Source organism: Capricornis sumatraensis, chromosome 8, assembly GCF_032405125.1.
Source record: "Capricornis sumatraensis isolate serow.1 chromosome 8, serow.2, whole genome shotgun sequence".
Taxonomy (NCBI): Eukaryota; Metazoa; Chordata; class Mammalia; order Artiodactyla; family Bovidae; genus Capricornis; species Capricornis sumatraensis.
The window spans coordinates 8779272-8802111 of record NC_091076.1 but is presented as its reverse complement, the minus strand read 5'-3'; the positions used below and the strand labels follow the sequence as shown (position 1 = coordinate 8802111).

General features: G+C 61.3%; 2 protein-coding genes across 7 annotated transcripts in view; one reads left to right on the top strand and one right to left on the bottom strand.

Annotated features, from left to right (window-relative positions):
- The window catches only part of MARK2 (microtubule affinity regulating kinase 2), a 36927-nt gene extending 22215 nt beyond the window's left edge, over positions 1 to 14712 (top strand). Inside the window, exons 2-19 of one of the 5 annotated variants that reach the window (XM_068977934.1) lie at positions 272 to 448; positions 676 to 729; positions 3620 to 3668; positions 4003 to 4068; positions 4158 to 4228; positions 4433 to 4489; positions 5164 to 5400; positions 5838 to 5957; positions 6056 to 6155; positions 6233 to 6345; positions 7299 to 7431; positions 7683 to 7864; positions 8180 to 8277; positions 9018 to 9179; positions 9797 to 10054; positions 11116 to 11142; positions 13054 to 13098; positions 13733 to 14712. In XM_068977934.1, the coding sequence (XP_068834035.1) occupies positions 314 to 448; positions 676 to 729; positions 3620 to 3668; positions 4003 to 4068; positions 4158 to 4228; positions 4433 to 4489; positions 5164 to 5400; positions 5838 to 5957; positions 6056 to 6155; positions 6233 to 6345; positions 7299 to 7431; positions 7683 to 7864; positions 8180 to 8277; positions 9018 to 9179; positions 9797 to 10054; positions 11116 to 11142; positions 13054 to 13098; positions 13733 to 14093 (2268 nt within the window). In that variant the 5' untranslated portion in view covers positions 272 to 313 and the 3' untranslated portion in view covers positions 14094 to 14712. Of the gene's footprint in view, positions 1 to 271; positions 449 to 675; positions 730 to 3619; positions 3669 to 4002; positions 4069 to 4157; positions 4229 to 4432; positions 4490 to 5163; positions 5401 to 5837; positions 5958 to 6055; positions 6156 to 6232; positions 6346 to 7298; positions 7432 to 7682; positions 7865 to 8179; positions 8278 to 9017; positions 9180 to 9796; positions 10055 to 11115; positions 11143 to 13053; positions 13099 to 13732 lie in introns of those variants that run through there. The other 4 variants (XM_068977937.1, XM_068977935.1, XM_068977938.1 and 1 more) reach the window with 4 other exon arrangements.
- A 1907-nt stretch (positions 14713 to 16619) lies between these two features.
- RCOR2 (REST corepressor 2) lies at positions 16620 to 20649 on the bottom strand. Of its 2 annotated transcripts, XM_068977875.1 has the most exons (12): positions 20523 to 20649; positions 19736 to 19792; positions 19371 to 19451; positions 19079 to 19131; positions 18830 to 18991; positions 18593 to 18717; positions 18430 to 18499; positions 18126 to 18341; positions 17721 to 17798; positions 17528 to 17585; positions 17159 to 17388; positions 16620 to 17040 (listed from the first exon to the last, which is right to left on the bottom strand). In XM_068977875.1, exons 1-12 carry the CDS (start codon positions 20647 to 20649, stop codon positions 16726 to 16728), a joined length of 1572 nt encoding a protein of 523 aa, XP_068833976.1. In that variant the 3' UTR covers positions 16620 to 16725. The 2 variants fall into 2 exon arrangements, with proteins under 2 accessions (XP_068833976.1, XP_068833977.1); XM_068977876.1 differs by lacking the exon at positions 17159 to 17388.
- Between the last annotated feature and the right edge of the window lie 2191 nt (positions 20650 to 22840).

Genomic DNA, 22840 nt, shown 5'->3' with positions numbered 1-22840 from the left:
TGTTCACGGGGGACGTATTCCAGAGAGTGGAGCCGGGGATGGGACGGCTCGTAGTAGGATGTTGACACTGGACCCCAGTCTGTGCTCTTTCAGAGTGGAGCGGGGCTCGCTTTCCCTCTCCTCTTACTCCCCTGCCTTATGACTTGCTCTCTGCATGCCTCCCTGCCCCCCTACCCCAGCCTCTTAACAATTTTTTGCAGAGAGCTAAGGGCCAGGGCATGGGGAGCTGAAGGGTGGCACACTTCAAGGTGTGCGTGTTTCTACCCGGCAGCCCCCCTTGGGACACCTTGACAAGCCCAGCAGTAAGTCCAACATGCTGCGGGGCCGCAACTCAGCCACTTCTGCTGACGAGCAGCCCCACATCGGCAACTACCGGCTCCTCAAGACCATCGGCAAGGGTAACTTCGCCAAGGTGAAGCTGGCTCGGCATATCCTGACGGGGAAAGAGGTGAGCGCCGGACCTGGGGACACGGCAGCATCTCCCACTGTCGATGCCCCAGCAGTAGCGGTAGGGCTACTCCCCAAGGCAGCCTTCTGTTCATCAGGCAGAAATGAGATCTGAAAAGAGAGGGATGCTCAGAGGGATAGGCTAAGAAGATGGCGGAAATATGAATTTGAATCCTGATCTTAGCGTGGTCAAAGAGATAATCTTGGGCTTCTTTGTCTCTTGCGCAGGTAGCTGTAAAGATCATTGACAAGACTCAGCTGAATTCCTCCAGTCTCCAGAAAGTAAGCTCACAGTACATGCTGTCCCTCTCTAAACCTTTGTCAGGAGTCGCTCATCTGCTGATCCCATTTGGACCTCCTCCTGCCCCCCTGGGCTTCCCAGGTGGCACAGTATAGGAAATTCGGATTCAGTCTCTGGGTCGGGAAGATCCCCTGGGGAAGGAAATGGCAACCCACTCCAGTATTCTTGCCTGGGAAATTCCAGGACAGAGGAGCCTGGCAGGCTATGGCCTGTGGGATCCCCGAGTCAGACATTATTGAGCACACACAGACACGTGAACCCCTGGTTCAGATTCTCCAGTTATTTTGTTGTCCCCACTATGCCTCTCCATGGCTCTGCTGTCTTCAGGGTTTTGTTGGACCCTCTGTGCTGACTTCTGCTTGGGCTTCCTGGCCTCAGACACTGGCTCGATAGAAGTCTTTCTGCCTTTTCCCAGCCCCTCAGCCTATCTGTCTGACCCGCCTCCAGCATCTTGCTATTTTCTGGCTTGTGACCAGCCTGTATGCAAAAACGCATGTATGCAGCTATTACTCGAGACATAAGCAGTTGCCTTAACATCTGGAATGATGCAGGGGAGTGGCTCTAAGAAGTACAGGGGTAAGAGGAGGCAGAGAACCTGCCCCTGGATTCTGGGCCAGCTCCATTTCAGAGAATGGGGATGGAGGGCTGGGGTTTTTAGAAACTGAACTCCAGTTTCAAGCCTCTGATGATACATGCAGATTAAGGACAGATACTCCCAGTTTTCCCTCTCACTTTTAGGCTCCTCCTGACTAACAGTTGGCAAAGTGATTTGCATATAGTCTTTGCAAGGTGAGACTTTTGGTTCCCTTGACGTACAGTGGAAACTGAAGTCTTTCTAGCTGGTCAAGGAACCCTCCAGGTGGCACCACATATGTAGGAGTGAGGAAAGAAGGCTTTCATTTGCAGAGGAGGGACAGCTTACCAGTGACTGTCGGTGCAGAGCCAGAAACAGCCCTCCCCCCCCGCCCTGGGCTCAGGCAGTTTAGAGAAAGGAAGAAGTCTCCCATCGGGCTCCCAGAAAGCAGCCCCTTTTCAGCTCAGTCAGATTTGCTCATTCTCCAGATGACCCTGGCTCAGATTTTCTGACCTTGATTAACCCAAATCTTTTGATCTCATGGCAGATTGAGCTTTCCTTTTCATGAGCACATTGTGTTAGTTGGGTTAGGAGAGGGTATAATCTCATGCTAACAGAGCCAACTACAGCGAGATTGGGAAGCTTGGGGCTCGGGGTTGGGAGTTGTTACTGAGAGAGACACAAAATTAGTGTGTGTTGAGGCGCCATGACACACTGACGGCCAAAACCAAGGTGTTTCCTATTGTTTTTGGTACCCCTGGGATCCCCTCACGGTTCTTTGAGTCAGAGGAAATGCGGCTGTCATCACCAGGGCTTCCCTGCTGGGAGCTTTCCGGAAGGAAGGGAAAGAGGACTACTCTGGACACGTTGGCTCAGACCCCACAGAGCAGAAGCCAGCCTGGTGTGGGCCATTCGGTCCTTGGAGCATCTCAGGCTGCCAACGTTGGCTCAGCCGTCCTGTCTCCCACTTGTCTCTTCTCCCTGCCTCTTCCTGACTGGCTGGAAGACACCAGCACCAGACAGATGTCCCTTCTAACCCACTCCATGGCCAAGGCGAGACTGACTCTGGCCAGATCTCTCTGTTTAAATTTGATCCCAGCAGCAATCCCTAAACGACACACCTTGAAGAAGCTGGCCTCTTCAGGGCTCTAACCAAGCTCAGAAAAGTCCACGGTCTCCTAGGAGGGCACTCTGCAGGCCCAGCGAGTGCCCTCGGGAGGAGCCCTGGCAGCTGCCTTCAGGCCCCATTTCAGTGTTGCTCCCCACTCCTGCCACTGAGCTGGTGTCCAGGATTTCTTGCCTCTTCATCCACGTTATCTCCTGGGCCAGAGAAGAAAGCAAGGAAAAACCTGGGCTCCAGCAGGGAAGGGGAGTGAAGGTCAGAGTCAGGTTTTCAAGAGTTGGAAAACCTGTCTCCCATTTCCTTTCCAGCTCAGGAAAGCTCTGGGACTTCATTAAAGGGGAAAACAAGATAGGTTCACTTTCTCCCTAAATCAGGTCTCCATACCTCCCCTCAAAAAACAAAACAAAAACGCAGAACAGCCAGTTCCGCCCCTTGTGCAAGTGGGAAGGCCTAGAAGTTACCGAAACCCCACCCCCAATTTTCTGGCCCCCGCAGAGGGGATGGGGTTCATTTCTGTCATTTTTCTTTATGGAAATGTATGGTTTGGAGTCCCTGATTTTGTTTCACAAAGAGAGCGTGAGTGTGTGTAGGTGGATTTGATTAAAATTGGCATCAGCTATATATAGGAGTGGCTTCTTCTGTCACCACCCTGCGGCCCAGGAGAGAAAGGCGCACCCACGAGTGCCGAGCCCTCTGACTTCTGTAAGTCAGAAGACAGTAGGGTCCCCCTTCAGAGCTCCCTGCCCTTTCACACAGACCACACTGGAGTCTGCTTTGTCTGTGAACTGTAGAAGCAGCTCAGGTTCTAAATATTCATGTCCATGGGCTCACACTCCCTCCTTTGGAGGCACCCAGCCAAAACCGTCTGCTGCTGGGGGGCTGGATCTGAGTAGACAGTGCCTGAGGGCACAGCTGGCTCGTCCGGATGCTGCCCCTGAGGGTGCAGGTCGGGAGAGCCCCGCTGGCCTCGTGCTGACCCTTCTTGCTCTCCTCCCCCCTCGGGTCCTTCTCAGCCCCTGGGAACGGGCGTGGAAGAGGTGGACTGCCAAACTGTTTCTTCACCCTGCCTCTTTGCTCGTTCGGAAAAAAGCATCCTAGTGATGGATCTGTTTGGAGGGGACCTGAAGGGAGCAAGCTGAGCGGGCATGACCCCTGCTGCTATTTTATTTTCCAGCTGTTCCGTGAAGTAAGAATAATGAAGGTTCTGAACCACCCCAACATAGGTGAGGACCGTCGTCGTTCCCCTCCCTCCCCCACCGCGCGACTCCAGTTCCCACACGTAGTCCTCCTCTGCAGTCCTCCTCCCGGAGGCGAGGTGCCAGCCGGAGTCCGGAGTCTTCAGGACGCCTCTGGGGAGGCCCGGCTCAGTCCGGCTCTGCCCCTGGAGCTCAGGGCTGTCCTTAGCGGTGTGGCTGCCACGAGGGGAGCTTGTCCTCGGGAGAGCAGGAATGAGAGGGGAGGAAACGTTTGTTCTGAGGATGCCCCTGTGCATGTCGGGGCTTGACCTGTGACCCCCTGCTGCTGCTCTGACTCAGAGCTTGGCCCTTGCTCTTGCAGTTAAGTTATTCGAAGTGATCGAGACTGAGAAAACGCTCTACCTGGTCATGGAGTATGCCAGTGGAGGTAGGTATGGAATTGCCTCTTGCTCCTGTGTCCCTGCCTTCCCCAGCTCCAGCCAGCTCTGATGTAGACCCCACTCCTGTCACTTGCAGGAGAGGTGTTTGATTACCTAGTGGCTCATGGCAGGATGAAAGAAAAAGAGGCTCGAGCCAAATTCCGCCAGGTGGGTGTGACTCCCTCCCTGGGCTGTGGGCCCAACCTCTGCTCGGGGGGTTGGCATGCAGGGAGTAGCTGCCATCTCTCAGCAGCCTCGGAGGGTCCTTTGGGCCCTGCTTATCAGTGTGGCAGGCTGGAAGTCGGTCACAGGGTCGCAGCTCCACCAGCCCGTGTGGCCGCCTCCGGGCTGACCCCTCTTCCTTCCTTTCAGATAGTGTCTGCTGTGCAGTACTGCCACCAGAAGTTCATTGTTCATAGAGACCTAAAGGTAAGGCGCGCTCTCGTCTCCCGTGTCTGAGTCAGGGCTGGGCCGTTCACCTCTGTGAACAGTGACAGAACCGTGACACCCTGATGTTCAGGGAAGCTCTAGCCTGTAATTTTTTTGGAGATGACGAGGAAGCCCCTAGGGCTGCTTCTGACACAGGCCTGTGTGACTGAACTTGAGCTTCCATTCCCGCCAGCGAGTAGAGAGCCTCTGCCATTCCACCTTTTCCGGCACTGCCAGGCCTGGCAGCCAGCCGAGGAAACAGGGTTGACTGTCCCACGGCTGCATCACAGCTGCTTTGCAGATGTGAGCACTCCCATCTCTGTCCCTCAGATGTTAGTGTGTGAGAGACTACCTCTGGGTCTTCCCGGCCCAAGTCCTCGCAGGTGACCACGATTAACCCAGGCCTGACAGGGACGCTTTCCACAGCTCACAGCCCTCAGCCTTCAGATCCCAGCCTTCATACAGCTGCCTGTGTGAGGAGCGGGCTTTGCCACCCTCCTCCAACCCAGCCCCGCGTCTTCACACATATTGGAGGCCGCCCTGGAGTTGGTGGGAACAGTACTAAGATTGAAGATGACTTCCTGTTTTTTCCTTCTGTTCCCCTCATCTCCTTCCTGTCTGGTGCCTTGGTGTGGTCCACTTGGTTCCCTGACATTTTCCTTCCTACCTCCCAGGCAGAAAACCTGCTCTTGGATGCTGATATGAACATCAAGATCGCAGACTTCGGCTTCAGCAATGAATTCACCTTTGGGAACAAGCTAGATACCTTCTGTGGCAGTCCTCCTTATGCTGCCCCAGAGCTCTTCCAGGGCAAAAAGTACGATGGACCCGAGGTGGATGTATGGAGCCTGGGAGTTATCCTATACACACTGGTCAGCGGATCCCTGCCTTTTGATGGACAGAACCTCAAGGTGGAGTGAAGTATAAGCTTAGATCATTTGAATTCTCATTTCTTCTCTTAGCCGCTGGTCTTGTCCCCGACCTCTCACCTTCACTGCTTTTCTACGTTTTTCCTGAGCCAGAGCTTCAGAGGGCTTACAGAAGGTAGCAGCTATTAAAAGGCACTATATACCCTGCATCATAATCTCAGTTCTTCTCTTGAGAGCTGGGATAAATTGTATGTTTGTTCACCTCTCCAAGGCACTCAGGATTGCAAGCCTCAGGCTCCTGAAGCCCGAGGGCGTGGGGTGTCTGACTGCACCGCCTCTCTAGTGAGGGGCCTTGTCCCAGGCCCTCTGCCTCCTATCATATTTCGTTTCTATCTGCCTGGACAGTCAGACTCTCAGGAGCCTGGATGTTAGGTTTCTTAAACCCTTGTCGTTGGGTGATTTAAATTTCCCTCCTACAGGAGCTGCGGGAGCGGGTACTGAGGGGGAAATACCGTATTCCGTTCTACATGTCCACAGACTGTGAAAACCTGCTCAAGAAATTTCTCATTCTCAATCCCAGCAAGAGAGGCACTTTAGAGGTGAGCAGCCTGAGACCGTCTGGCCAGGTCCTGGGTCCCAAGGAAACCTCCAGGCTGAGTTCTCCCTCTCTGCCCTCCTCCTTCCCTTTGCTCCCCAGCAAATCATGAAAGATCGGTGGATGAACGTGGGTCACGAAGATGATGAATTGAAGCCTTATGTGGAGCCACTCCCTGACTACAAGGACCCCCGACGGACAGGTGAGGCTGTGCTGGGCAGTGAGCTCGAGCCTGCCTGGGACTCAGGACCTGCCTTAACTGTGTGCCCTCCCGAGCAGAGTTGATGGTGTCCATGGGTTACACGCGGGAAGAGATCCAGGACTCACTGGTGGGCCAGAGGTACAACGAGGTGATGGCCACCTATCTGCTCCTGGGCTACAAGAGCTCCGAGGTGCGTGCCCCCGCTCCATCCCCGTGTGTGCCGTCCTCTGTCAGCAGCAGCCCCTTGCTTCTAGCGGCTGTTGAGGGCTGTGTGGCTGTACTCTCTACTGACTGATTTTAAGCCCCACCTCTGGGGGGTCGCTAAGGCCCCTCTGGCCTTTGCTTTCTCTGATCACCATCAGTGGTTCAATAGGAAAGCTGATGGGGTCGGGCCTGGGTCTGGGTTACCACACGGTGAGTATATCTGGTTCATTCTGTGTTGGTTAGACAGGGTCTTGGTCCATCTGGGTCAGTTCTTTGTTGCCCCCAGGCGTGTTTCCATATGTTTTGTGTCTCTGTGTCGAGAAGTCTCGGGATTCCTGGGTGCTTTGTGTCTTCCAGGAGCCGTGAGTCTGTGTTACTTCTGCTCTGTGCTCATGTCTGGGAGTGTGTATCTGGGGGCCTATACGTCCATCCTTCACGTCTGTCCATCTGGAGGCCTCGTGATTGTTTCTCTGCTTGTCTGGGTCACCATGTCTGCACCTGAACCCATGGGTCTCTGTGGGAGTCAGGTCCTGCTTACCATCTGTGTGTCCCACTTGCACGCACGTGTGGCCTCCCTGTCCCCCTGGTGGTGTCAGACTCCTTTTCTTGATTCTTAGCCTGCTCAGGAGGTATTGGGGGATGTCTCTGAGTCTGAATGCTTCTTTTTGCGTGTGCGTGCGTGCCCGAGTGTGTGTGTGTATATGTGTCTGTGTCCTCCTCTAAGAGCGGGGGTCTTTGTGGGGAGGTTGGTGTGTCTTTGGCTGTTTGTCAGGGTCTGCATTGCTACTTGTTTTTCTCTGTGTTTATCTAAATGCACTTTGGTCTTGCAGTGGGTATGTCTCACGGGAGCCCAGGTGGATTTGTGTCAGGCAGGAATGTGGCGTGGAGGTGGGCTTGTCCACAAGCAGCTCTTCATCCCTCCCTCTTGTGTTCTCGCAGCTGGAGGGCGACACCATCACCTTGAAGCCCCGGCCTTCAGCTGATCTGACCAGTAGCAGCGCCCCTTCCCCCTCCCACAAGGTACAGCGCAGCGTCTCCGCCAACCCCAAGCAGCGGCGCTTCAGCGACCAGGGTGAGTACTCCCGAGAGTGGCAGGTGTGGGGCACACCCCTCTCCGCTGGGTTCTGGGGGCTTCGGATGGCACAGCCGAGTTTCAGTCCTGTTCAGCCCTTACTAGCATGTCCTTGGGCAGGTCACTGCAGTACAGTTCCCTCACACTGTGAAACGGGGTTGCTGGCCACACGGTAGGAAGCATGAAGCACACGGTGGGTGTTCGGTGTGCCGCCCTCGCCCTTACGCGTTCCCACCGTCCCTCTGGCCCAGCAGCTGGCCCTGCCATCCCCACTTCCAATTCCTACTCTAAGAAGACTCAGAGCAACAACGCAGAAAACAAGCGGCCTGAGGAGGACCGGGAGTCAGGACGGAAGGCCAGCAGCACAGCCAAAGTGCCTGCCAGCCCCCTGCCTGGCCTGGAGAGGAAGAAGACCACCCCCACGCCCTCCACGGTGAGCCACGCCCCTCCCGCTCCCGGCCAGCCCCGCCCTCTTTCCCAGGCCCCCACCCTGCCTTCTTGCTGTGGGGCCTGCCCTCTCCAGGCAGCTCCTGCCTTAACGAGACCCGGCTTCCTTTGGCTGCCTACCTGACCTTCCCTCCTGGGCCACTTGTGCTTACTGTAGAAAACCCTGCCCCCCAGAGTCAAAGCAACATCCTTTCTCCCCGCCACGCCCCCGCCATTGCTCACGATAGAAAGGGGAGAAGGGAGCTGGATTTGTGACCACTTTGGTTTTCTCTGATATAGCTCTTCCCCTTCTTCCCCACAGAACAGCGTCCTCTCCACCAGCACAAACCGAAGCAGGAATTCCCCACTCCTGGAGAGGGCCAGCCTTGGCCAGGCCTCCATCCAGAATGGCAAAGACAGGTGAGCAGGCCTGGGCCCTGCCTGCCGTGCCCCCCGGAGCCACGCCCCCAGCGGTGACGTCTGTCAGCAGCACCCTCCCCTCCCGCTCCCCGGAGTCCCGTCCTGGCTCTGTCCAGTCCAGCCGTCCACACGCCAGCACCTCCCTGCTCTCCCCTCCATCTCCTCCTCCCTGTGCTCCTGTGACCGCTTCTTGCAGGGTACCCAGTGTGACTCCATGACCATCTCAGCCACTTTCTTGCTCCTTGACCACAGCCAGGGCATGGCAACTGTGCTGTTCTGGGCATCAGTGCCCCAGGGACCCCGGCTCAGGGCAGAACCCAGAGATGCCCACGTGAAGGGTGCACACACTGAGGGTGACTCCAGCTGGGCCTGTGAGAGCAGAAGCCCCTGACCTTGACCGTCGGTGTTGATCTCCTGGCTCCTTGTCTTCTGAGCTTAATGAAAACTCCCCTTAGCAGCACCCTGCTCTTTCTGGCGACAGCACGTCCTTGTTCTTGGAATTCCTAGGAGACCAGTGCAGCCCGGGGGCAGTGGCCTCCTGTCGGCTTTCACGCCCTGCCCTCCGCTCCACAGCCTTGCCTCCCTGGGCTCTGACTTGTGCCCCATTGCCGCTTCTGGGCCTGACGTGCATCCTGCCGAGGCTCCCCTCTGGCCCTTCCCGCCCCGCCCTTGCTTCCTAACCAAGCCTCCTGCCCCCGCCCGCCCCTAACCCAGGCCTCTCCGCTGCTTTTGTCTCCTAGCCTAACAATGCCAGGGTCCCGGGCCTCCACGGCTTCTGCTTCCGCCGCGGTCTCTGCGGCCCGGCCCCGCCAGCACCAGAAATCCATGTCGGCCTCCGTGCACCCCAACAAGGCCACTGGGCTGCCCCCCACGGACAGTAACTGTGAGGTGCCGCGGCCCAGGCAAGTGTGGTGGGGCAGCTGATGCACCGCTGCCCTCAGCCTGCCCCCCTCCACCCCCCACAATTTCTTCCCACCTGGGGGTCCTGCTTTGTTCTTGTCATCTTAGCCACAAGAGGCGGCTGCACAGCCGGGGGGTCGAGGGAAGCAAAGTAGCTTACGGCCCTCTTCTCCTCCAGTTCTCCCTCTCAGAACAGACATGCCCGAAGCCGCCCCAAGGCTCCAGAAGGAAGCCTTTTTGTTCTGAGCCTTCCTGGACTTCCCTAGGACCCCGGGACAGTCAGCATCACAGGGACTCAGCCCTTGAGGGTTGGTCGGCATTGTCCCCTGGAGGTTCCAGTCTGCCGAGCTCCCAGGGAGCTGCTCCTCTCCAGCCTGTACTGCTCTCCACACACGAATCCTTCCCTGCCTCCCTCCCTCCCCGAAACCATCTCCTCCCCACTCCCCCTTACTGGCGTCCTCAGTGGTCACATCCCTTCCTTCTGTGTCCTCTGTGGTGGCTGCCTCCCTCTGCCCTAGCTTCCCCTTCCCTTTTCCCACCCCAGGGCGCTCCAGCCACTGGCGGGGCCGCCGCCTTGTGCCCTGATGCATTTCCCCCACCCCCACCTCTTTTCCCACAGCACAGCCCCCCAGCGTGTCCCTGTCGCCTCCCCCTCCGCCCACAACATCAGCAGCAGTGGTGGAGCCCCAGACCGAACTAATTTCCCCCGGGGTGTGTCCAGTCGAAGCACCTTCCACGCTGGACAGCTCCGGCAGGTGCGGGACCAGCAGAATTTGCCCTACGGTGTCACCCCAGCCTCTCCCTCTGGCAACAGCCAGGGCCGGCGGGGGGCCTCGGGGAGCATCTTCAGCAAATTCACCTCCAAGTTTGTACGCAGGTGAGTAGGGGGCCTAGGGCAGCAGAGAGGGTGAGGCCAGGCCCTGCACCTGCCTGGGGGAGGGGATGAGAACACCTGGGGTTAGAGCTGGGAGTAGGTCCCTAGGGGGTTAGAAGCAGCCTCAGGAAGCCTAAGAAAGTGAGTCTTGTTGGCACCTGAGGCGCTCAGACCTGTCCATCCCTCTCAGGCCTTCCCAGCTCCTCATACACACCCCTTGTTCTCTGGCCCAAGCAGATGGCCGATGCCGCCTCCTCTCTAGGAGAGTGTGAACTCAGATGCTAAAATAAAAGCCCCCCTCTTCTCTCCTGGGTTCCCATGGAAACTTATATTTGGTGACGCAGCTGCAAAGTCATGAGGCCTGAGCCAGGCTGGGCCGGCAAGGAGAGTTTCTCCTGGTCTCTTGTCTCCCCCCGTTTGACCTCCTTGCTCCCCACCCAGTTGGTTTTGTCTGTCGCAGCCATATTCGTCTGCTGGGCTGGACGGGGTGGGGTGGGGGTGGAGCAGTGTGCCAGGATGAAGGCCACGATTTAAGTGACTGCTGGGGGCCCAGGGTGGCTCCCACGCAGCCTGCTGCACTCTGAGCCTTTCCAGTGTGGGAACCAGGGTGGAGATCCTCTTCATGAGGTTTCTCACTCCTGGCCCCTGATGACCCATAGAAGCAGCGTTCATCCTTGAGGTGCATCCAGCAGCCGGCCTCGCGGGGTGCTCCCTGTCTCCATCTCCCTGCTTCCTCAGCCATCTTAGCGAAGCTCAGGATACAGCAAGCAGGAGGCTTGGAGAGAGTGGGTTTGCCTGCGCTTCCTCCGTACTTTGCTCCACTCAGCTAGCGTAGCCAGGCTGGGCCCCTTTCTACCTCGGCATACAGCTGCGGGGCTGCAGGGTGGGGCATGAGCAGATGGGGGTGTCTGGGACTCTAGTCTCGCTGAGCGGCTCTTCAGAAAGTGGGGGTGACCCTTGAACCTGTAAAGCCCACTCCCCACCTGCTTATCCACATACCGTCTTGTTGGTTTTTTTTTTTTTATTTCTTTTTTTATTTTGTCTTTTTTTGTTTGTTTTTTTAGAAATCTGTCTTTCAGGTTTGCCAGAAGGTAGGCGTTGAGCCCGCTGTGTGTGTGTGTCTGTGTCCTGCCTCCATCACTAACGCCCCTCTTTGGCTCTTGCGCCCTTCTCCATCTGCTAACCATGTCTGTGTGGCACTGTCTCTGCCATCTTAAAGGGAAGACGACGGCCTCTGACAGGGTGGCCCACGAGGCCACGTTTGCCCACTGAGGGCAAATGGCTCTGAAAACAATGGGCCCGTCCCCCAGCGAGGGGGACCTTCTCAGGGAATTCTCCCTTTAAGATTGTCTCCTCCCCCTGGCCCCCTACCCCGGGTTTTGGTCACAAATTGTGATGGGCTCCTCTTCTGGCCGTTTCCCGTGTCTGTGCATGCGCTCTGAAGAAGCTCCACCCGGGTCAGAAGTGTGTCTGGGATGGGGTCTCACTCTGGGTCTCCTGGGCCTCCTCTTCCCTGGTGCCCTGAACTGCAGGTCCTCTGGGATGGCAGGACTTCAGGGGCGCTGCAGGGACACCGGGGTGTCCAGGCTTCTGCCTGACGCCTCAGGCCCGAGAAGCCTTTGCCTCTCGAGCGGGGCACAGCACCCCCTTCTGGCAGCTCCGTGGAACAAGCCCAGCCCTCCCCCACCCCAGCAGGCCTCGGGCCTCCAGCCTTTGCTGGGCGGCTGGAGCCGAACATCCTCTCTGGGCTGTGTTCTCCGGTTTCGGCCTGTGGCTTCCTACAAGCCAGGAGCTGGGCCGTCCTACCCCTGCGCCCTGGCAGCAGAGGGAGATCCCCCCGCACTCAGGCACCTGCCTTCCTGGGCCAACTCCTGGCTCTGTCGCCCCCAGCCCTGCCTTCGTCCTGTCTGGAGGCCTGGGTGGGCCGCATACCAAGCTGAGGAGCAGGTTGGAGCCCTGGTTCCCCAAGGCCGGCAGCCCAGGCCCTGCCCTGGGGCGGGGACACCTGACAGGCACCCGGTGCCCGGCTGACAGACGGCCGAGACAGGGTCTCCAGGCTTTCCCCCTTCCGCCCGCCGCTCCCCACCCAGCTCTTCAGTGCATGGCTGGCTGTTGACTCATGGGGCCCCAGTGGGGGCCTCCACCCCCGGGGCAGGAGCCAGGTGGGGCCCGAGAGCGCAGCCAGGCTCCTTCCCCTGCTCGGCGCAGGCGCCTGCTCGCCGCGCTGGTTGCGTTCGTGCGTCTCGTCTCTGTGTCCTTTTACATGTGCCGCTGCTGCTCGCGCTCTCCTCCGTCCTTGCTCTCCTCCGCACCCCCAGTTCCCCGGCTCCAGGCACCCATCTTCCAGCCAGGAGCTGGAGAAGCCGCTCAGCGGGGCCAGACCTCTTCCCCACCCACCCTCCCAAGGTGTCTGCCCTGCCCTGCCCTGCCCTCCGTCTCCCTTCTGAATCAGCAGATGGCCTGGCAGGCAGGGGAGTTATAAAAGAAAGAGGGAGGCAGGCCTGTCTCCAGCAGGCCTCAGGGCCCTTCTCCCCCCGATCCAGCCCCAGACACTGAGCCCCAGGCACACTCCCAGCAGGTCTTAGCCCTTTGAGCCTCCCGAGATAGGCCTCTATTTATCCCCTCGCCCCTTCCCTCTGAGAGGACCGCGGTTCTGAGACCCAGCCATGGGCCCCGAGAGCAGGAACCCCCTCCCCAGAGCCCTGCCTGTGGACTGTGTGCTCCATGAGCGCCCGCACGTCCACACCCTCCTCCCTGGCTCCTCGCTGGCACAGATCTCCGTGTGGGGAGGGCCAGCACCCCCCACCGTGCTGGGCTCCCTGTGGGAGAGGGACGGTCAAGCTGCCAGCTTAAGGGGCCACAGGCCACCGAGCCTCACAGCCTGCCAGTGATGGGCAGGTGGCCTTCTGGGCTGGGGTCCCGCCCACCCACCGGTGGCACCTCCCCGGACCCGCCCTCACAGAGGTCCCAGCACTAAACTCTCCCTCGCTCTGTTTTTTGAGGAACCTGAATGAACCTGAAAGCAAAGACCGAGTGGAGACGCTCAGGTGAGAGAGGGCTGGAGCCAGCGCCGGCCCTGCGCGGGCCACCGGGCTCGCCGCGAGCCTCCTGCTCCTCTCTTCCTTCTGCCGCACGGCTCTTCCTCCCGTGCTTCTGCCCTGGCCCCACCCTCGTGGGGCCTCCCTCTCCTCAGAGCACCCCTCACCCCTGCTGCAGCAGGTGTGGGCCCTTCTCCTGAGATCCGGTGGATTCTGGAAGCAGGAGCCTCAGGTCGGGTGGTTGGGGCTACAGACTCCCACCCACGGACAAGCTCAGCTCTCGTGAAGCAGCCACTTCTCTCTGTCCGGTCTGTGAACTGCTCGGGGCTGCTGTGCAGTGCGCCCCGTTCTTCCCCGACCCAGCCCTCTTCAAAGGAAAGCATGGAGCTGTCAGCTCGTCACCCCTGGCCAGGGGCTGGCTTCTCCTCCCTGCTCTGCCCTGAGACGGGGGTGCAGGGCTGCCCACGCTCGTCGCCCCGCTCTGCTCCCCGGGCCAGCTCTAACGCTCCCTCTTCCAGCACCGCTGCCTCCGGGGCACCCTCCCGCTGTCCTCTCTGGTCTCAGGGTCCATCTGCCAGGGGGCTGCTCCTGTGGGTGGGACACCGCAGCCCCCGCCTGACGCCCACCTCTGCCCTCTTAGCAGACCTCACGTGGTGGGCAGCGGCGGCAACGACAAAGAGAAGGAAGAGTTTCGGGAGGCCAAGCCCCGCTCCCTGCGCTTCACGTGGAGCATGAAGACCACGAGCTCCATGGAGCCCAACGAGATGATGCGGGAGATCCGCAAGGTGCTGGACGCCAACAGCTGCCAGAGCGAGCTGCACGAGAAGTACATGCTGCTGTGCATGCACGGCACGCCCGGCCACGAGAACTTCGTGCAGTGGGAGATGGAGGTGTGCAAACTGCCGCGGCTGTCTCTCAACGGTGTTCGGTTTAAGCGGATATCGGGCACCTCCATGGCCTTCAAAAACATTGCCTCCAAAATAGCCAACGAGCTTAAGCTTTAATAGGCTGCCAGGAGTGGGGGGCGCGGAGGCGGCCAGCTGGACTTCGCTGCTGGGGCCGGCGCTCCGCCCGCCCGGGCCAGACTGCAGAGATGGGTCGGTGTGTCTCCCCTGCTGGCACTTCCCCCCTCCCCGCCCTTCTCAGTTTTTTCTTCCATGTTTGTGGGGGATGGGAGATGGTTCTCTCCCCCTCCCCACGGCTACCCCTGCCCATAGAGCCCCCCTTCCCCCCCTCTCCCACAGGAGGCAAAGGAAGGGGAGGGAGGGGGTGGGGGGGCAGGGCTCCCCCTCGGTACTGCGGTTGCACAGAGTATTTCGCCTAAACCAAGAAATTTTTTATTACCAAAAAGAAAAAAGAAAAAAAAAAATTTCCCAGCGGCCACCTTTCCTCCCTGCCCCATTGGGACAGTCGAGACTGGATCTGTGGGGTTTCCCGGGAGGGTGGCTCAGGGCTGGAACACTCTCAGGCAAGAGTGGTGGAGTTCCCTGTCAGGCCCTCCGCCAGGCCCACTTTGGGCTTCTCCCCTCTCCTCTCCTCCTTCCCCTCCAAGCAAACCACCAGAGGTGGCCTTCCCCTGACCTCAGGCCCCTGGGCTGGAGGCCTGGGCGGCTGGGGGCTGGGGCGGGGGTGCCGCGCAGCCCAGAAGCGGGTGGGGGGGGGGGCTGGCGGCGGCCTGGGGCTGGCAGGCTAGGCGCGGGGCTCGGCCTCCCTCCACACTGTATCCTCTGCCCCTCCTTCCCCAGAGGCTGGGCATTTCCTTCCACAAGCTGCTGTGGGGACATTTGTTCCCCTCCTCAAAAAGTCTGTGCCATCTTCTCCCACACCCTCCTGGGTAGAAGGCGGGGCTGACCCCAGGGCTGGGAGGGGAGGGGACCGCAGGGCAGATGGGCCCCCGGCCCCCAGGGGCCGCCCGGGCTGCTAGTCTCCAGAATAGGGGCTGCTAGTCTCCGGAATAGGGACGATGGCATCCTCCTTTCTGGGAGGGCCTTTGTCTGAAAGCACAGCCCCCCCGCCGGTCCTCTCCCCGCTGCCCCTCTTCACTGGCATTAATCTGGGCACCAGCTAGTTCCGTAGCAGTGACTTCCCTCGCCACTCATCTCGGCCTTGCCTTCTCTTCCTCACACTGTCGCCCCTCCTCTCAGGAGACACTGCCCCGGGCCTCCAGGGCCGCCTGGCCGAGGCTTCGGAGGGCAGCGGGGCCGGGAGCCTCTGCCCTCCACGGGGTTGGGGGACAGGTAGGCCACGGGCCTCCCAGCTCGCCGACCTCCGCAGCCAGGGTGGGAGTGGCTGGTTATGGGCGCTTGGCTGGTGGCAGCCGCTGCTTCCCTTAATTTATTTCTCTGCTGTTTCTGTTCTTGAGAAATTGGGGGAGGGGGTCCTAAACAGAGGCTGCCTCTACCCTCACCTGAGTTGTACATTTTTTGTGATGGGTTTTATTTTTTATTTTATTATTTTATTTTATTTTTTTTTTGATTTATGATGACTCCACCCCTACTCATCACCCCACTCCCAGGCCTGGCTCCATGGCAAGTCAAGCCCTTGGGTCCCAGGAAGGGGCCTCGCCAACCTCAGCCCTCCCGCCCCAAGCCCTGACCGTGGGCTTCGGCTCCTACCAAGGGCTCCCCCTCCTTCCTTCCCTCCCCCTTCCTGCCCTATGGAACAGCCCGGGTGCTCCCAGGGGCCCGGGGGGCAAGGCTTGGCTCCCAAAGGGGGTGGTGGCCGGCGGTGGGGGGCGGCTCCCAGGCAAGGTGGCCCCTCCCCACCCAGCCCCCCTTCCTGCACTTAGTTTCTCCTCTGGATCAAACACGTAATAAAGAGAATGTTTGGAATCTGAGCTGCCGCCTCCTGTTTCTCATCCCAACTGGGCAGGGACCCAGTCCCCATGGGCAAGATATGGCCCAGCCCACCTGCCTTGCCGGGGAGAACTGATTGCTGTTTGGGCCCTGGAGGAAGGGACAGCGCTGGGTGGACCCATGGCCCTGACAAAGACACTAAGCCTGGGACCCTTAAACCAAAAGAAGATTCAGTGAGCTTGAAGGTTTTATTTTTAAAAAACATTGAAAAATAAACCCATGTCTGCATATGTTCCCAACCCTCCTAACTCTATCTAGGCTGGTGGGCAGGGGGGCACCCTCCGAGCTCCTCAGCATCCCCACCCGGCTCCTGAAGACAGGAGAGCTAGCTCTCTGGCCCCAAGGGACCTCTCTGCCCACCTCCCCCCTTCCAGTGCCCTCCCCACCTCACCCAGACTTATTGCTACAAGAAGAGAAAGACGAAGAACAGCCAACACGTGAAACTGTCCTCGCCCCCAGCCCCACACTATGGTCTCTACCCCCTACACGAAGGGCAGGACCAAAGGCCAAGCCCTGGCCACTAGGAGGTGGCCATTCCAGTCCCAGCCAGGAAAAGAAAGTACCCTCAGGCCAGCTTACAAGGCCCCAGACTCTGGCCGGGCTTGGCCACCGGAAACGACGTGCAGAACCCACGGGGCCAGCTGTGCCAGGCGCGGCAGCCCTGGGTCCTGAAAGACCTGGCGCGACCTCTAGTCCCTTCTGTCCTTGGTGAAGCTGGAGGTCCCCAGGGACGCCCAGCCGAGGGCTTCTGGAGCCTCTGGTTGGCGGAGAGCCTCGGGGCTCAGAGCGAGGGTGCCGGAGGCTCCAGTGGGGCTCCAGTCAGGGTGGGCGGGGGCTGAGGGCCAGGGCGGGCACTGTGGCGGGAGGCAGCCAGGGCAGGGCGGATGAGAGGTGGTGGCGGCTGGTTGGGGGCCAGCCGGGGCTGAAGGAAACGGCCCTGCTGGAGTGGGGGTGGCTGGCGTAGCAGGGTGGGGGCCGTGGGCAAGGGTGGCCTCAGCAGTGGGGGTGGCTGGGACAGCGAGGTGGGAGGTGGAGGAGGGGGCGGCGCAGGGGGCCCCGATCGGGGTCCCGACGTGGAGACGGATGTGATCTGGACCTGAGAGGAGACAGAAGGGTGAGAAACCGGGTTCGAGCACACCCTCAGCCCATCTTTAAGGACGGAGGTGGTGGTTCCTCTCCTCTCTCCTCGCAGCACTTCTCTCTCCCCTTCTCACCTCATCATCTTCCTCTAGGGCTGGGGCTGGCAAGGGAGCCCCTCTCCTAGCCTCCTCCATGGGGACCGGGGCTCCAGGGGCCCCATCCTGCTCGGCCTCCCACTCCTGCAGCACCTCCTCCAGATTGAAGCGGCGCCGGTAGCTCACAAAGAAGGTCTTCACCTGGGTCAGAGTCTTGTTCCCAATCACCTCTGCAATAGCCCCAAAGTCTTTGCCATACCTACGGATGGCTGCAAGGGTCAAAAGGGCAGCAGAGTGTGAATACCGCCTTAGATCTAGTTACTTCCCTGATCCTTCCCCTCTGCCCCAGCTCCCTGGGGGGAAGGAGACACTCCTGGGGCCCTCTGTTCTCTCCAGAGCCTCACCCACCTTGTACGGCCAAGAGCTGCTCATCCGTGGTCCAGCGGGAGTTGAACTTGGTATTGGCCTGCAGAGCAAGGGATGGATCCTTGAGACTCAAAAACGGGAACAGAGGGCCTGCTCTCCAAACAAAACTCCCCTTTCTTGCTCTGCCACCAGACAGAGTCCCTCCTGCCCCCCAAACTTGCAAGAGCAGCCTCACCTCAGGGGGGCGGAGTGGATCAATACCGCCCTCCAGGGCTTGGCGGAGGCTGCTATTGGTCTGCTTCATGCTTTGCACCTGGGAAGGTACGTCGAGAGAGGGCCGTCAAACTCCACGCCAGGAGGCCATCAATAGCAACCCTCACCCAGCCATCTGCCTCATCTCATCGCTCACAACCATTCAGTAGGGGAGACACTGGGGTTTGCCTCTTTTCAAAGACCAGCGTTATTTATTTATTTATTAGTGACCAACACAGAACATCAAGTTACCCAGAAACCCAGAGGATGGAGAAAATGCAGGCTTGGCAACCACACAACCTCCCTTACAGCTCAGCTGCCCCCAGTTAAGAGTCCCCAGCTGCCAACTGTCCCCTCTCACAGCTCCTCCTTCCCCTGGGCCCCCTACCTGGCGCTTGAGGGAGATGAGCTGGGAGTCAAGGCCTCGAAGCGTGAGGTTGGCAAGGTCCGGGCTCCCTGACACTGCGGTGAGGCCCTCAGGGCTCAGGTACATGCCTTTGGGCGGGCGCCTCCGAGTTCTCAGCGGATGGTGGCGGTACTGGGAGCCCTGGGCCTCCTTCTTTCCTGGGCCCGGCCGGGCATTCAGGGGCCGAGAGGGCAGAGGCTGCCAGGGAAGAAAGAGGAGGTGGGCGGTGCAGAGCCCAAGGAGAGGGCGGGCCAGCGGGCGGGCCAGCAGAGCTCTGCACCCTCACCTCTCTCTTGGGGTCTCCAGCGTCCGGCTCCCCCTCACTCACGGCTCCTCGTCCCTCTTCAAGCTCATCGCTGCTTACACGGGGGCCAAGGAGCGGGTGAGGCAGGGGCTAGGGGCTGCAGGAGCGCTGTCTACCCCCACCCACAGCTTCCCCAGGCCCCGACCTGTCTTCCTTGTCCTTTCGGCCCCCAAGCCGCCGAGCCTGTCTGTCCATCACACTGGTCCGGCTGCGGGTCTTCTTCCAAGAGTAGTAATACTTCACCAGGCTAGGAATCAGCTTGTCAGGCAGCTGGGGGCAGGGGGCAACGCCAGAGGCTGGAGCCCACCTAAGACTCCAGGCCCCGGGAAGGCTTATCAGAAAGAAGGGCCCGAGGAACGCCGACAGGGGTGGAGGGCTTTACCATCTGCTGGATCCGCTGGAAGCACTTGCCATGGAAGCCAAAGGCCTGTTCAAACAGCACCTTGTCCTCCACCGTCCACTCATCCGGGAATGGGGTGAAGTTGGCCAGGTCAGCCAGCGACTTCTCTACGTCGTGTTTATGCCACAGGAGCATGCCCAGTGCCTGGCCCAGGAGAGAGGAGGACTCAGGCTCAGCCGCCCTCAGCACCGTGCTGTCTCCTCCTCGAATCCCTGCGGGGCCGAGGCTCACCTGCTCGATGTTGTAACCGTGCTTCTCCTTGGCCATCGCAATGTACTTGTCAACTGCAGAGGCGGGAGGAGCCAGCTCTTGGAGGAGGGGTCACAACTCCTAACCCAGGCCTGTCCAGACAGGGGTATGCCCCCAGGGACTAGGCCCCTGACCCTGAGCCCCAGGGCAGGGGTTGAACCCACATGTCTCAGCCTCTAGCCCACTTCTGAGAAGAGCCGGCCGGCAGCGGATAGGAGAACCAGGCCCCCAGCTCCCAAGGGTATGCATGAACCCAGGATCCCACCCCACTCACGCTTGGCATCTGACACACAGTGGTTAGGGGACCACACCAACATCCCCTTCAGCTCCTTGTTACTGTAGCGTGCGGGGCTCTCTGAAAGGCAGAGGACAGAGGACACCATCACCCGGGTGGCCCTAGCCTGGACCCAAGGCCAGAGGGCAGCGGAGTGAGGCCTGTGAGGTGAGGCCCAGAGGGGAAGGAGGCGCAGAGGACCAGACAGGAAGGCAGAGCAGGAAAACTAACCATGCCACAGGGCTGGCCACCCACCCCCGCCTGTCCCACCAGTGGGCGCCAGTCAAGGGCTCCCTCAGGTGGGGCCCAGGGCCAAGCCACCGGCCCCCAAGTTCCCTCCCTTCACAGCCTGTCCTGCCACTCACCAGGCTTGCACTCCGGAATTACGGCCTGGTAATTGGTTCCAACGCGGATCATGCTGTCTGTGGAGCCAGGGGGAGGCAGTCAGGACTCCAGGGAGGGAGGATGGGAGGATGGGAGGATGTGGCGGGGGAGGTGGCTGGCCTGGAGTTCTTCCTGACCACCCAGGGCCCCCATCTTCCAGGAGGCTCACTTTTCCCTGATCATCTCCTCAGTTACCCTCAGTCACAGAAGCAACTGGAAAAGGGAGAGACCTTGCCTAGCTATAGCCCTGGGGCGGGGGGGGGGGGGGGGGAGTTGGGGGGGTGGAATACGGGCCAGTTTTAAAGCCCAGGCCCAGCAGAGCCCTTTGTTCTGACTTAGTGGGGGGGGCGAGGGGGGTTGGAGGGCAGCCCCTAGACCTGGACCACAGCCCTGCAGGGAATCCAAGGCTCCTCCCCACCACATGAGCCTCACGGCTTGGTGTGGAGGTGTCTTTCCAGCTCCTGCCCCAGCCAGACCTCACTCCTCCGCAAGGTGGTAAGGTATGAGGAGCCGAAGCTGTGAAAGGGACGGACGCCTGAGTACCTCGGGGGCTGAGGGCAGGGAGGGGGCAGGCAGGACCGCCTCCCCGGCAGCTAGGGGCCCAGCCTCCAGATTCCCTGTGCCGGCTTGGGGAGAGCAAAGCAGAGGCTCCGATTCAAGGAGGGCAGGAGCCATGCCTAACAGTACCCCTGGGGTCGGCAAGTCTCCCCCGCGCGCCTCCCCCCGCCCCGGGCCGGTGCGCCTTTAACCCCAGGCTGCCGGGCTCACCGTGCGAGTGCTCCTCCTCGCTGCTGTCATCCTCCGAGTGCGGCTGTCCGCCGTTGGGCGCCGTCTTGGCCCGGCTGCGGGACAGGATCCCGGAGCCCGCGCTCGGCTTCTCCATCACCGAGGGCATTACCCCCGCCCAGCCGCCCCGGGGGGCGCGGGAGCCTTCGCAGAGCCGCGGTGGTTGCCGCGCTCGCCCGGAGTGCCGCGCCCGGCCCGGCCTGGAGGGGTCGCCACTGAGGCTACGAGAGCCAGGAGGTCAAGCGTGGCTAGGGTCCGGCGGAGCAGAAGCCCAGCGGGCAGCCCGGCGCTCTCCGCGACCCCCAGAGGTGAGGGCTTCAGAAAAGTTTGTGTAGAAGTGGGGTACGCGGGGGAAGAGCCGCAAGGTCCGGTGCGGCTGCGGCGCGCTCGCTCTGTACGCCCCCACGGAATTGGGGGCTCCCCGGAGAAGTCGGGGCGACCTGCCCTCGGGGCGCCGTGGAGCCCCAATTGCCCGCCTGCCCACGCAGTTCAGCGAGCGGGCGCTGCGGCGCAACTGCCGCCCGCCCCCGCCCCTCCCCGCGAGCTCCGCGTCTCTCGGCTGCACCAGGATGCCCCAGTCCCCGGGCGGGGACCCCTGTCCGGACCAGACCCCCGCCTGCGACGGCAGCCGGCGGCGGCGGGACGGCGCGCACGGCGCGCGGCGCTGGGGCAGAGTTGCCGGGAGGCGGGGGAGCGCAGCCGCGGGCGCCGCCTCGCACCCTAGCCGGCGCGCTCGCTCGCTCGCTCGCTCGCTCTCCCCGGCGCGCTCGGGCTGCTCGCTCGCCCGCCCGCTCTCCGCCGCCGCTCGCTCCTCGCGCACACAATGAAGCTGCTGGCAGGGAAGTAGTGCCGGCTGCGGCCTCAGCACCCCTCCCCCAGCCGATGCCTCCGCCAGCTGAACATCTGGCCCTGGGGTGGGAGGCAGGGCCCGGGGGGCGGGGCCTGGGGGCCGGGGCTAGACCTCCGGGGGGTGGGGTCAGGACCCGGGTGGCGCGCGCTTCCCTCTGCCTGCCCCCGGGACTCGCAGACTTGCCCCCCAGGGGGAGACCCTCTGCCCCCCCCCCCACCCCCAGGAGTAGCCAGGGGTCAGCCCCACCCACGCGCACACCAGCCCCACACAGCAGCGGGCTCGGGTTACCGCCGCCTGCCCCGGGGGCCCTGAGGCCGCCTGCCCGCCCGCCCGCCCGGGTGGAGCCCAGCTTTTCCTTCCATTTCCCTTCCTGCCAAGGAACTCCCCGCCCCCCCCTTCCGCAGAGGGGACCCCCCCCACGCACACACACATCATGCGCCCTTGGGGGCCAGAGCGGATGGGAGGCCGGACAGGCGAGGATTGAATTCCTCCAAGAGCTACCGGGCCAAGGAGCCTGGCTTCTGGTGTGCATCTGTGGGTCCCCAGGGGTCACCTCAGTTCCCTTTAACGGCTGCAGTGCGCACCCCAAAACAGTCGCCCATGGGGTTGCGGGATGGGGCGTGGGAAGTGCAGGGGAAGACCTGGACTGCCGAGTTGGGGGGAAGCTGGGGGTCTGTCCTCCCCGCCCCCTCCCACGCCCGCCCCGAGTTCACTGTCATCCCAGCTGGGAGGAGAGCCCCCTCCCCCAGGACGAGCACGGGCAGAGTGACAGACCGGGAAGCGGGTAGCGCGGCACAGACGGAGAGGGGGGAGGGGGTGGGCAGAGACTTTCAAAGCCAGACCCAGCCACCCTGCCAGGCACACAAAGAGCCAGCACACACACCGGCGGCGGCGGCTCGGAGCCTGCGAGCCGCGCCGGTGCCCGTCCCCGCCGCCCCAGGCACGTGCTGCGGCGCACACAGGCCGAGGCCCCCTCCCGCCCGCGGCCCCTCCCACCCGAACCCCGGACTCCCAGACGCACCTCCGCCCGGGCACACCCCGCTGTGCCCAGGCTGAGCCGAGCCGGCGCTCGCACCCTCCTCTCCCTTCCCTTCCCTTCCTCGGCCACTCTGTAATCAGATTCCTAAATTTAGAAGCAACCCCGGGCCCAGCCAGGGGTCCCCGCCCCCACACGCTGCCTGCGGCCAGCCGGCCGGGGTCCTGCGGTCGGGCCACGACCCGGCCGGGGCCTCCAGGTCCCGGGGGCTTCTGAGGGCGGCTGGGCAGAGGCAGGCCCGACCCCACCCGGCTGCGGTGCTGTCGGGCCACAACTGGGGCCACCCAGCCGTCGGCCACGTTGCCCGCCACACCTCCGGCCAGAGCGCTGGGCCCTTTTTCCTCCTCTTAAATCATGGGTTGGGCACCAAGCCCCAGGGTGGGGAGGTCTGGATAGAGGAGAACGAATAGGCCG